Source organism: Lepus europaeus, chromosome 1, assembly GCF_033115175.1.
Source record: "Lepus europaeus isolate LE1 chromosome 1, mLepTim1.pri, whole genome shotgun sequence".
In the NCBI taxonomy this organism is placed as follows: Eukaryota; Metazoa; Chordata; class Mammalia; order Lagomorpha; family Leporidae; genus Lepus; species Lepus europaeus.
In genome coordinates this window covers 175,316,370-175,329,563 of record NC_084827.1, presented here as the reverse complement: position 1 = coordinate 175,329,563, position 13,194 = coordinate 175,316,370, and the positions used below count along the sequence as shown (strand labels likewise).

Here is a 13,194-nt window from a genome sequence, read left to right as displayed (position 1 = left end):
CTTGACAATGACCAAAACCGCAACAGCTTACACCTGTGAGTATGGCTAGTATCATTATCATCTTAATAACAATAATAAGCAGAACTAGCAAGGCTGTGGACAAAAGGCAGCATTCCACATTGTTGGTGGGAATATAACTGGGTACAGTCATTATGGAAAATAGCATGGAAGTTCCTCGAAACATTGCCAATAAAACTACGTTCGAGTTAGCGACCCCACACTGGCCACACATCTGAAGGAGACAAAATCGGCACCTTGAACAGTTCTCGGCATTCCCATGTTCACTGCAGCCGTGTTCACATGGTGACTACACAGAAACAACCTGGGTACAGACAATGCGCACACACACACACACAGGACTGTTAGCCAGGAAGGAGGAAATGCTGCCATTTGGAACAAGGTAGGTAAAGCTTGAGGGTATTATGCTGGGTGAAGTAACTGGGACAGATGGAGGCAAATTCTGTGTGCTCTCACTTCTTTTTTTTTTTTTTTTTTCATTTATTTGACAGAGTTAGACAGTGAGAGAGACAGAGAGAGAGAGGTCTTCCTTCTGTTGGTTCACCCCCTAAATGGCTGCTACAGCTGGAGCTATGCTGATCCAAAGCCAGGAGCCAGGTGCTTCCTCCTGGTCTCCCATGCGGGTGCAGGGGCCCAAGCACTTGGGCCATCCTCCACTGCACTCCTGGGCCACAGCAGAGAGCTGGACTGGAAAAGGAGCAACCAGGACTAGAACCTGGTGCCCATAAGGGATGCCGGCACCCCAGACGGAGGATTAACCAAGTGAGCCACGGCGCGGGCCTCCTGCTCTCACTTCTTGTAGGTAGAGGAGTGGAATGGTGGCTACTGGAGCTGTGGGAGGGAGGACGTGGGGAGAAGTTGGTCAAAGGCAGCAAACTTCCAGTTATGAGAAGACTGTGTTTTGCAGATCATCCCCACATCTCATGGTGGCTGTAGGTAACAGTACTTTAGTATATACCTGAAACCTGCTACAAGAAGAATCTCACCAGGCACTGAAAAGTACCAACTGTATGAGGTGCTGAATGTTGATGAACTTGACTGTGCTAATCAACTCCCAACACGTGAGAATGTATTCACATACATATGGCATATACATGTATCATATGTTGTACACTGTAGGTTTATACAGTTTTGCCCAATATACCTCAATAAAGCTGAAAAAAAGAGGAAAAAGGAGAAATGTAACCACAATCATATTTCAGCATTTGGCCAGTCTGTTATTCAAGCCATTTCTCTCACATCCTGTGTCCCTTAAGTATTGCATTCATCCTACCTATTAAATGATTTTTGCATGCATGACAAATGATTATTAAAATTCAGATACATTTCTAACTGTAACATTATATCCTGCACCCCAATTTTAATGTCTTATATGCATTTTTAAAAGCCTGTGAAGCACAAAGAATGAATTTTTTTAAATCATCGCTAGATACACCACAGTGAAAATCCAGAACACCAATGGTAAAAGGCAAATCCTGAAGATTTCAGAAAATAAGAACAATCTTATGGAATGAGAGCCTGCCTGAGGTCGGGGGAAGACAATGCAGAGCAACGTCCGAATCTGATTTTGAACCTTAAATGTATTTAAAGACTCACTCAAGTAGGAGAGTGAAATAAAGATATTTATAGACTATAAGCACCCCAAAACTTTACGGAGGGGATAGGATAAGGAATAAGGGAAGTGAAACCAAGTTCTAGTTTTTAATTTAGGAAAAGTTACCAAATAATTTCAGAGAAAATAATAGCCTTTTAACAGTTTACTAAAAATTAAATTTTAATTAAAAATGTATTGTGAGAAATACAAATGAAATGACATGCAACCACTCCAAAGACAGAAACGAACAAAAGTGGGAGAAAAATGGAAATTATAGAAAAAACTTAAGTAAAAAATAACATCTCAAGAGCAAATATTGTATAGTAATCAAATAAGTGTTAGTGGAATACATTGATTTATAAAATAAGGACGTACTCAATTGTGTGGAAAGCACAATTCAGCTTTGTTCTATTTGTAAGGGACTCAAAAAATAAAACGACTCGGAGCAGGCGACTGGCCCGATGGCTAAGATGCGGATTAAGACGCTCGGGTCCCACACCGCAGTGTGTGCTCTGATGCCCCCTCCTGGGAGGCAGCAAGTGATGGCTCCAGAGCTGGGTTCCTGTCACCCACGGAGGAGCCCTCAGTCCCCAGCGCCCCAGCCCCCCCCCCACCCCGCCGCAGCCTCTGCCATGGCAACCATCATGAAGTAGCAGATCAGAATATCTCTCTCTCTCTCTCTCTCTCTCTCTGCCTCTCACATAAAGAAAAACTGAAACAGTAAATGAGTAAAAAAAAAAAATAAAATAAAATAAAATAAAACCAGTTCAATGAGATTGAAAATAAGAGGATTAGAAGAAATATATGAGGCAAATGCAAAGCAAAAAATCTCCGTAGCAAAGGCAACACCAGGAACAAACAGAACTTAGGCTGAAAAGTATCACAGACAGCGCAGAGGGTTTCACTCTGTTAGAAGTCAGGATTACTTTGAAATGGTGAAGGGAAAATCAGACAGGAAGCGAAGGAAAACTCAATTCATAATTGTCATGGGCCGGCGCCATGGCTTAACAGGCTAATCCTCCGCCTTGCGGCGCCGGCACACCGGGTTCTAGTCCTGGTCGGGGCGCCGGATTCTATCCCGGTTGCCCCTCTTCCAGGCCAGCTCTCTGCTATGGCCCGGGAAGGCAGTGGAGGATGGCCCAAGTGCTTGGGCCCTGCACCCGCATGGGAGACCAGGAGAAGCACCTGGCTCCTGGCTTCAGATCAGCGAGATGCGCCGGCTGCAGCGGCCATTGGAGGGTGAACCAACGGCAAAAAGGAAGACCTCTCTCTCTCTCTGTCTCTTTCTCTCACTGTCCACTCTGCCTGTCAAAAAACAAAAGCAAAAACAAAAACATAATTGTCATATAGAACATTAACATGCCTCTGTTAGAAATTGGCAAATTCAGTAAGCCAAAATGAAAACAATTACAAGACTCGAGGGGCTGGCACTGTGGCTCAGCCAGTTGAGCCGCACCCTGCAGTGCTGGCCAAGAGGGGAAAACGTATTACATCATGCAACACACACTTAAAAGAGTGAGTGCCCAATATTGATCGAGCACTCAAACATATTTCTAAGTGTGTTGCAACAAACTGGAACCTCAGCTTGTCATATCTAAGTCCAGAGTGCCCATTTAAAAAATTCAGGTCTTTAAAAAAAAAAAAAAGATTTATTCATTCATTTGAAAATCAGGGTTACAGACTGAGAGAGACACAGAGAGATATCTTCCATCTGCTCGTTCACTCCCCACATGGCCACAATAGCCAGAGCTGGAACAGGTCAAAGCCAAGAGCCAGGAGCTCCATCTGGGTCTCCCATGTGGGTGACAGGGACCCAACTACTTGAGTCCCCACCACTATCTCCCAGAGTGTGCATTAGAAGGAAGCTGAAATTAGGAGTGGAGCTGGGACTCAAAACCCATACACTCTGGTATGGGATGCGGGCATCACCAACTCTCCTGCCGGCCAGGAAGAAGTGAGCCCCGGCCTCCGGGCGTCTACTCCTGCAGGACCGACCCTGCCACTCTGAGCACAGAGTTCTGGCTGCTCCCAAGACACTTCTGCTTAGGGCTAAGAAGAGGCCGTCGATGCCCACAGGAAAAAAAACAAAAACCTTAGTTCTACACTCAAGCAAAAAAAAAAAAAAATCAAATATAATAAATTTATGAAAGCCCCCCCAAAAGAAACTGGCTTGAGTCAGCATAAAAACTAAGTAACACTAAAAATAATAGAAGAAATGTAGAATTCCAGACCTCCCCCACCCTGCCCCTCCTCCCACCATCAGTTTCAAAGAATTTCATGGACGGTTTCCAGGAATCCTTCAAGGAACAGAAAATGTACCACATAAGGCATTCTAATATATCTTTTAAAAATTCAAATCACTTGTTATGGGTTGAGTAACTACAAAACTCATGTAGATGTTTAAACTCAGATGTCCTATCATTAATAATCATTGATTTAAGAGTGGAGACTTGATCAGGCTGTGGCAGCCAGCAGGTGGGGCCAGTGGGAGGTCTTTGGGTCAGTGGGGCGGGCCCCCAGAGGGTGCTCTTGGGAGAGGGTTGATTGAGCTCAGCTCTGCCTGGCTGCTCTCCCTCATACCCCTGCTTCCTGGCTCACCAAGCAATCACATGTGACCACTCCCCCCCGCCCGCCATGGCGAGCCTCCCCCAGACACCAGACTAGGGGCCCCTGCTCAGAACCGTAGCATCCAAACCGTAAGCTGTGACCAAACTCTTCTTTCCCAAGAAGCTCCCCTAGAGCATTTTGGGTAAAGTAATGACAAGTGGACTCGCACAACCCCAAATCATTTCTTGAGGTTATGATAGTTCTTCCGTCAAAGCCAGACAAATACAAACCAAGAAACGCAAATCATAGCTCCAAGTTTCTTATAAACACATTAGATAAAAACACAAGAAACTATTAGTAAATACCAACCAACAGTGGGTGACAGTAGTGGGACAAGACCAAGTAGAAATTATCCCAGGAATTTTAGGACACATCACATTAGAAGCGTCCGTCTACACTTCCGGGTAAGCCTGGTAGATTGAAGAGACCTGTGTTTATCCGTGTTCCTGCTGAAAGCCCACCAACTCTCCTGGAAGAGAGAGTCAAATAGCAGCAAAACATCAAGGACCGGAAACAGGAGCTGAGCGAACATCACGTCAGCGAGGCCCCCGACGTCACACAGTGAGGGCACACAAGGCCAAGTGCTTTGCTGGCAAGAAGCAGGCCAATTCACATTCCTAAGTCCTGGAAGGGATTGGGAATTGGAAGCTTCGTAAAATGAGCTGAGAGGTAGAAAAGTCAAAATAGAGCGCGTGGAATCTCATCAGCCAACCGTGGATGGTTGAGAGCAAGAAAGAGGAACGCATGTACTGCACACAGCAGGCTCCCACACGGGCGAGAGGCTCTGCTTTGGAGGCCATCCGTGGTGTCCTAATGTACTCAGGAGTGGTCCGATCAGGAGGATGCACTGTCCCAGGAAGGCTGCCCCGAGAAAATAAAGTGAAATTGTGTTCCACTGCACTGGGGGAGAACCTTACAGTTCTGTAGAGAGTTTGGGAGGAATTGGTAAGGGGAATACCTAAAATCCAAGTTAATACATAACAAGGCAATAGTTATTTATGGGGCAGGGGAAGGTCACATAGAAAAGAAAACAGAATAATACAATAATACATTATTGTATTATACAATAATATATTGTATAGTTTAGCCACAAGCAACATCAAGTGTGAGAACACCATGGGGCTCCTTAACAGCTTTACTACAGAACTTTAAAGAATGCTTGAGTAAATGGAGAGATATTCTAGATTCTAGTTGGGGTCATTTGGAGACCTTTTTTTAACTGTGAATCCCATCCTAAACTGACCTATTCATTCAGCATTTCTCAATTGAATCCCAAATAAACAGGCTGCAGAACATTGCTATTTGGTTCTAAAATGTATTGAAACGAGAAAACAGTCCAGAAGAGCCAAGAATGCTTCAAAAACTGGAATCAAAAAGGGCTTTGCCCCATAAAATCATGGTAACAAACATTTCAATATTGAAACATGAATAAAAATAGAACAATGGATCAGGACAAGAATCGTCTACACAGATTCATACATATGGGAGTACTTCAAAAAGGTTGTGGAAAAATGGAATTAAATGGTAAGTTTATTATGGTACAAAAATTTTTTGAAACACACACTTTTTTTCCATAATATGTATTTTCCATGAACTTTTTTTAAAAAAAAGATTTATTTATTTTTTTTGAAAGTCAGAATTACAGGGAGAGAGAGAGAGAGAGATCTTCCATCTGCTGGTTTACTCCCCAGATGGCCAGGGCTGAGCCAGGATGAAGCCAGGGTTCACCTGGGTCCCCCACATGGGTGGCAGGGACCCAAACACTTGGGTCATATTCCACTGCTTTTCCCAGGGAGCTGGAATAGAAGTGGAACAGCTGGTACTCTAACCGGTGCCCATATGGGTTGGCAATGGCTTTACCCAATTGTGCCACATTGCCAGCCCCTTTTCAAAGAGTCCTTGTAAGATTATTTATTATACAAAATTAATGTTATTTCAAAGCAATAAAGAATAAACTAGCATGTTAACACTATTGCATAAATGCTTGTTTTTTTAGAAAAAAGTACTTTTGCATCTCATTTCACATGCAAAAATAAATTTCTCATGGAATTAAGAATTAAATGTAAAACAACCAACCAACTAAACAGACTATAAAACTCTTTCTCTTTCCTTTTTATCTCCCTTTGTACTGGCCACTTCTTATTTAATGAGGATTTTAACCTTTGTCTTACCAGAAGCGCTGAAAAATTTTATGATTTCAATATCCACTGAGAAATCCACTAAATTCCCAGGTCTTTTATTGTATTGACTTACTGATCTCTAATATCTTGTCTTTGGCTCCATTTCTGCAACTCTTTTTCATGGCCATATCGTAGATTTCAGCATCTTCCAATTTGTATATATTCCAAGTCTCAATTTCAAATAGGACCACTACCTTATACATCCCAGGCCATGTCCTCTAATACCTGAAACACTGACAAATTTTTGACTCTCTCTTTTGGGACCTCCAATTCTACTGTCTTTTTTTTTTTTTTTTTTCAGATTTATTTATTTATTTGAAATGCAGAGTTACAGAGAGGCAGAGGCAGAGAGAGAGAGAGAAAGATCTTTTTATCCATTGGTTCACTCCCTAGATGGCCACAATGGCCAGAGCTGATCTGAAGCCAGGAGCCTCCTCCAGGTCTCCCACAGGGTGCAGGGCCCAAGGACTTGGGCCATCCTCTGCTGCTTTCCCAGGCCACAGCAGAGAGCTGGATCGGAAGTGGAGCAGCCGGGACTGGAACCAGCACCCATATGGGATGCTGGCACTGCAGGCAGTGGCTTGCTACGCCACAGCGCTGGCCCCTCTACTGTCTTTTTATTGTTCAGAACTACTTCCATGTTCTCATTCTTTGCTCTCCCAGCTAATGTTGCTGTCCACTGTTAGAATCCAGGGTTCTTAACCTTGACTGCACGTTAGGATCACCTGACGCTGCACTTGAGCATGGGATCAGTAAATTCAAAATTCCTCATTGTGCAAATTCTGGAACTGCTGTAAAAATCTGTCCCTTGTACCCACCCTCAAATTCCTTGCTCCCACCTCCTTCCACAGAATTCATCTACTGAACTGACATCCCTGGACAAAGCCATCGTGGCCTCTCTCTGCTCATTGCGCTCAAGCCCACTGGAGAAGATCACAGCCACGCTAACTACCCTCTCTTCAGCTTTGTGATCGTTAGACAGCAATGGACCACCAATGCTCTCTAGTGACCCTGCATCCTGCTCTTCATTTTATTTATTCCTTCATCAAATGACTTTTAAAGCTTCTCCATCCTCAAACCTCAAACGCTGTTTCCCTCACTCCATTCCTCTCCCGCTCAGCTAAGAACAGAGAAACAACCAGAAGAGTGTTAACAGCATCCGCCCACAATGAAATACACGAGCCTATCTCATCTCTGCTGCCATACTTCCTTCTTGTTACAATGCATGCCACAACCCACTTCCAGCCAAAGGCCACCTACCCACCTGAGCACTGCCGCCCACGCCCTCTGCCCTACTCAGGTGCAATCAGCCCAAATCATTCCCTTTCACTCCAATCCCTTTTCCTTCTCTGTCGGAATATTCTAATAGATACACAAGCCCACTTTAATCTTACCCATTTACATTCTCCCTGTACCCCATTCCCTTTGGAAACTGTGTCCTGTGTTCCCCACACTCTTACCCTTTACTCCTTGAATCCACTCAAGTTCTCGCCTGTCAATTATCCACTGAACCCTCTGAGTTTACGTCTTCAGGCATCTCCACTGTGCCAGACGCAAAGCCCCGTTCTTGGTGCCCATCCTACTCCATCCCTCAGCACTGACATCACTGTCCCATCCTTTGTCCCTGAGACGCGTTGTGCATTCTGGTGTGGGAGTTAAGATGCTACTTGGCCTATCAGAGTACCCGGGTTTGAGTCCCAGCTCTGCTACTGAGTCCAGCTTCCTGCCAACGCAGAATCTGGGACGCCAAAGGTGACAGCTGAAGTACTTGGGTCCTTGCCACCCATGCGGGAGACCCGAATGGAGCGCTAGGCTTTGGGCTTTGGCCTGGCCTAGCCCCTGCTGTTGTAGGCATTTGGGGAGTGAACCAGTGCACGTGTGTTTCTGTCTGTCTCTATCTCTTTGTTCCTGTGTCTCTGCTTTCAAATAAGTAAAGTAAAAATGAAACCAAAAAAGGAAACTCGCAAGTTTAGAACCTTGGAAAGAAGATCCAGAAAGGTGGCCTGAGAGAGAGAGAGGGAGAGAGAGCAGGAGTCAACTTTGTAGAAAATGAATAGGCATGCCAAAGCTGTACTCCCTAGTACCAAACCAAGAGAAAACAAAGACAATGAAGTTCTATACAGAGATTGCAGTTAGCATATAAAAACAGTGGCTACAACACTCAGGAAAATGGATGGAAAGATGGGGAAAATACAGGTTGGGAAATTCCACCGAAGAACTGGAATCTACTGACAAAAAATCAAATGGACATGCTGGACAATAAAAATGCAATTTCCTGAACCAAACTTGATGGAAGTGCTGAGCAGAAGAGTGGATGCAGGGAAAATACCAAGTTATTGGCGAATTGAGAGCCAGGAGTCAGAAACGGGGCTGTCGTGGGGCACTCGGGAGCCTGAGGAGTCTAGTCTCATGCGTAGTGAGGGGCCAAGGTCAGGTTCCTCACCTTGACAACTGTACCACAGCAATGTCAAGCGATGATACCACAGCAAAATGAGTCTGGGGACAGAGTAGTTAGCTCCTCCTGTATTAGTTTTGCATATTTTCTATAAAAATAAAATTATTCCCAAAGAAAAAACTTATTTAGAAAAGTCTTTGTGAGAAACAACAGAAGAGAAGGCTGTGGGGCTGGCGCTGTGGCATGGTGGGTAAAGCTGCTGCCTGCAGTGCCAGCATCCCATATGGGCGCCGGTTCAAGTCCTGGCTGCTCCACTTCCCATCCAGCTCTCTGCTGTGGCCTGGGAAAGCAGCAGAAGATGGCCCAAGTCCTTGGGCCCCTGCACCCTGTGGGAGACCTGGAGGAAGCTCCTGGCTTCAGATCTGCACAGCCATTTGAGGAATGAACCACTGGATGGAAGACCTCTCTCTCTCTCACTCTGCCTCTGCCTCTCTGTAACTCTGGCTTTCAAATAAATAATAAATCTTAAAACAAAACAAAACAAAACAAAACAAAACAAAAAAACAAAAAAAACCAGTCCTTGGAAAGCTGTCATCACAATGACAGTGCGGTGCCGGCAGAGTTGCTGTGAGACCAGCAGCAGAGATGAAAGAAGATGGACACACACACTAGTGAGAGGCAGCACCGCCAACCAGCAGGGAGATGGTGGCATCCCCGGAAAACGGGCAAGACCCCAAGTAGAGCCCTCAAACTACGCACGTGGGAAACAAGTTCCTCTCAGCCAAGGCAGGAAGTGGCCCCTGGGAGCCAGCTGCTGGGGCGAGGGTGAGGGGGGTGTCTGTGCAGCCCAGGCAGGCGTGCACAGCAGGGGAAACTCAGGCAGGATCAGAACATGCCCGTGGTGCTTGGCACCTCACAGCAACCCGACACAGCAGGAGTGGGAAGCGCAGGGGCAAGTGAACAAAGTGTGCTGGGCCTTGGGGTTTGCAGAGCTATAGAGACAAATCAAAGGGCTGATGCTGTGGCACAGCGGGTTAAGCCTCCGCCTGTGACACTGGCATCCCACATGGGCGTCGGTTGGTGTCCAGGCCGCTCCACTTCCAGTCCAGCTCCCTGCTAATGTACGTGGGAAAGCAGCAAAAGATAGCCCAGGTGCTTGGGCTCCTGCACCTGTGTAGGAGACCTGGAAGAAGCTCCTGACTCCTGGCTTCGGGTCGGCCCAGCTCCAGCCACTGCAGCCATCTGGGGAGTGAGCCAGTGGATGGAAGACCTCTCAGTCTCTCTCTCTCTCTCTCTCTCTGTAACTCTGCCTTTTGAATGAAATAAATCAACCTTTTAAACAGTTAAATAAAAAATTAAAATTCATGACAAATTAAAATTTAATTAAAATTAAATTTAAAAATTTAAAAAGAAATCAAGAGCCCCTCTCAGAAAAACACACCTTTTAAAAAACAGAAATAAGAACCCTACCAAGCATTAAATAATGGTCACGGAGTTTGAGATAACCATTGTGAACACAGATTTAAATATTAACGAGATAAAAAGCATCAGGGAGCAGATAAAAATCGTGAAGGCTACAGTTGCTCCAATGTAGGAATAATTTCACCTAAAATAATTGAAAAAAAAGTGTTTGGATATAAAACAGGATAAAGGTAGAACTGAATCTGCCATTTCAAAGCACACAACGACTATGGTTAAGAACCCACAGGACTCACATCTGTAACGTTCTCCATCACTTCATCACAAGGCTGCGTCTGCCTGATACAGCCAACCCCATAATAGGTCGATAGTCCAAATCTTAAGCTTTGATAAAACAAAAGCCACCATGGACAAAGTTAAAAGACAAGGAAAGTATATTTCTACTTTTCAGAATATTTAGTAAATCCTCCCATAGCATGAGTGAAAGGACAAACACCTCAAAGAATAAGCCAGCAAGAGAAGAGGGAATTGAAATGGTTGTTAAACACATGAAAACCTTCATCAGCCTCCTGTGTAGTCAGGAAACAGAAACCGAAACAAGATGCCCCTTGATATCCGTCATCTTTGCCAAGTTTGGCTGAACGGGGGACGACAGCGTAGAATGCACTGATCCAGCCAGCAAATCGTAGTACTCTTTGCCTCAGTAATTCCATGTTTTTGGTCTTTGACATAAGATAAATACTTGTATGAGAAAGAGAGATAGAGCACAAACGAGAGAGAGACAGAGAGAGAGAGAGAGAGAGAGCGTGCACATTGTTATTACAGCTGTTGATGAAAGTGAATAATTCAGAGTTTAAATGTGCATCCTAGGGAGCTGGATCAAAGATTATGGTACATGGAGCTGGTGTGGCCCCATGGGTAAAGCCACAGCCTGCAGTGCCAACATCCCGCATGTGCACCGGTTGGAGTCCTGGCTGCTCCACTTCCCATCCAGCTCTCTGCTGTGGCCTGGGAAAGCAGTAGAAGGCGGCCCAAGTCCTTGGACCCCTGCACCTGCACAGGAGACCTGGAAGAAGCTCCGGGCTTCGGCTCAGCTCAGCTCTGGCTGTAGCATCCATTTGGGGAGTGAACCAGTGGATGGAAGCCCTCTCTCTCTCTCTCTCTGTCTCTCCCTCTTTCTCTGTAGCTCTGCCTTTCAGATAAGATAAATAAATCTTTTTTTTAAAGATTACGGTACATAAATTCTGTGGACTAGCATGCAGCTGTGAAAAACAGTGAGGTACTAATACAAAAAGACCTCTCAGATTTCCACTGCTAAAATAACTGGAAATGCAAAACGCAGAACACCGTGTCATATGACAGAATCTCATTTGTTACAGAAGGAGAACATAAAGTATACGACTGGACTGCAGAAGTTCATGGCAAAATGGCATCACAAGAAGTTAATTTCGGTGCCAAAAAATTCTTGAAATCCATGATAGATTTTTTTTTCATAATATGCGTTTGCAGTGAACTTTTTGAAGACACCTTATATGTATGGACTTCAAATATTTTCTTTACCCAACAAAGACCCTTATCTTTTAATTCAGTTTTTCATGAACTTTTTGAAGCGCCCACATATATTTACAGAAACAAATTATTTACGTAAATGCATATAAAAAGATAAGGAAGGCAAAGCCCAAGGCTGGGGGTGGAATCTGAAAGGGGAGCTGAGGAAGGGGATTTTTTTTCCTACCTGCTTCTGCATTGTTGGGAATTTTATGAGCAAAAAGGTAGACTGCGTTTCTTTCTATTGAAAATGTAAGACATCAAATATATTATGCAATGTCATTTTTGAAGCCACTACTGGGAAAAGGATAGGATTTCTGGGACACTTCTCGCCAGAGGTGTCACTCATCAGGAAACGGAAAATTAGAAGCGAAAATCCTGCCCGTGGTGCCTGCAGGCCTGGCTTTTCTCCTCCAAGCTCAGACCTGGGCTGTTCCCCAGGGTTTGAAAACCGGCCAAGCGTTTCCTCTGGGGCTTGTACTCGCTCAACTTCCTTGGCGGCATGACCTGTGGCACCCCTGCTGCGGGGACTGCTCTGGCCCCAGTGCCGCCGGCCAGCGGGAAGTAGGAGCTACAGAACTGGAAAGTCCCGGGGACCTGGACGCCCTGCAACCCGCCAAAGCCCCATTTCCTTTGAAGCACCCATGGCTTATCACTCCACATTCCCCAGTTCCCGGGACCCGAGACCACAGCCACTGAGGCTGCCCCCTGGACAGAGAGGAGGGCAGTAAGGACTCACCTGGTGGAGAGATCGCTGCCACGGCCGGCCATCCCCCTGCCCCTGCCCGGAGCGCAGCCTCTGACCCCTCCAGGCTCCCAGCCTGTGCCCGGCCAGAGCAGGAAGTCTCGGGGGACGGAGCGGGAAGGACCAAGCAGGGGCAGGCTCCGCCCAGATGGTGAAAAGAGAAGTGAAAGTATTGTGCTTCAGTTTCAGGAGGCTGTGGATACGCTTCCCGCCTCCTCTAGCTCTCTGCAAGGGGCCGTCAGGGCCTGGAGCACAGACCAGGGGCACTCCAGGACCGGCAGGGTCAGCTCCAGGGAGCCCACTCCTGTGTGTGCGAACAGAGCAATCCACAACACTCCCTGAACCCAAATTGTCCTCAGTTGCTTCTGCCTTCTTAAAGGGGGCACAGTTGACAGAGAGGGGAGGGGCTCACACGGCTGGGGTGGGGTGGGTGCAGGGAAAGCCAGAAACCCCTTCCCCGGACCCCCGAGGGCCGGGTCCTGATGTGCACGCCAGGACAGCGCACGTGCTGGGGGCTGTGTACTAGGGAGGGGCTCCCCCACGTGTCTGGAGTTCAAGCAGAGGGAAGAGAGCCCCAAGACGGCCACGGCTAACAGTTTGGGTACCTGGGACTGTGGGGTACTTTTCAACAGCCAGGGGGTGATGAAGAGACCCCTGGAGAGGGGGGAGCCAAGGCCAGAGTGCAGAG

At 46.1% G+C, this 13,194-nt stretch overlaps 1 protein-coding gene across 3 annotated transcripts in view; it reads right to left on the bottom strand.

The window, feature by feature from the left end:
* Nucleotides 1-12,611, bottom strand: part of LOC133760749 (nuclear autoantigen Sp-100-like) — a 103,839-nt gene extending 91,228 nt beyond the window's left edge. For all 3 annotated transcript variants that reach the window (XM_062193340.1, XM_062193345.1, XM_062193355.1), the window contains exon 1: nt 12,501-12,611. In XM_062193340.1, the coding sequence (XP_062049324.1) occupies nt 12,501-12,532 (32 nt within the window). In that variant the 5' untranslated portion in view covers nt 12,533-12,611. The remainder of the gene's footprint in view (nt 1-12,500) is intronic.
* Between the last annotated feature and the right edge of the window lie 583 nt (nt 12,612-13,194).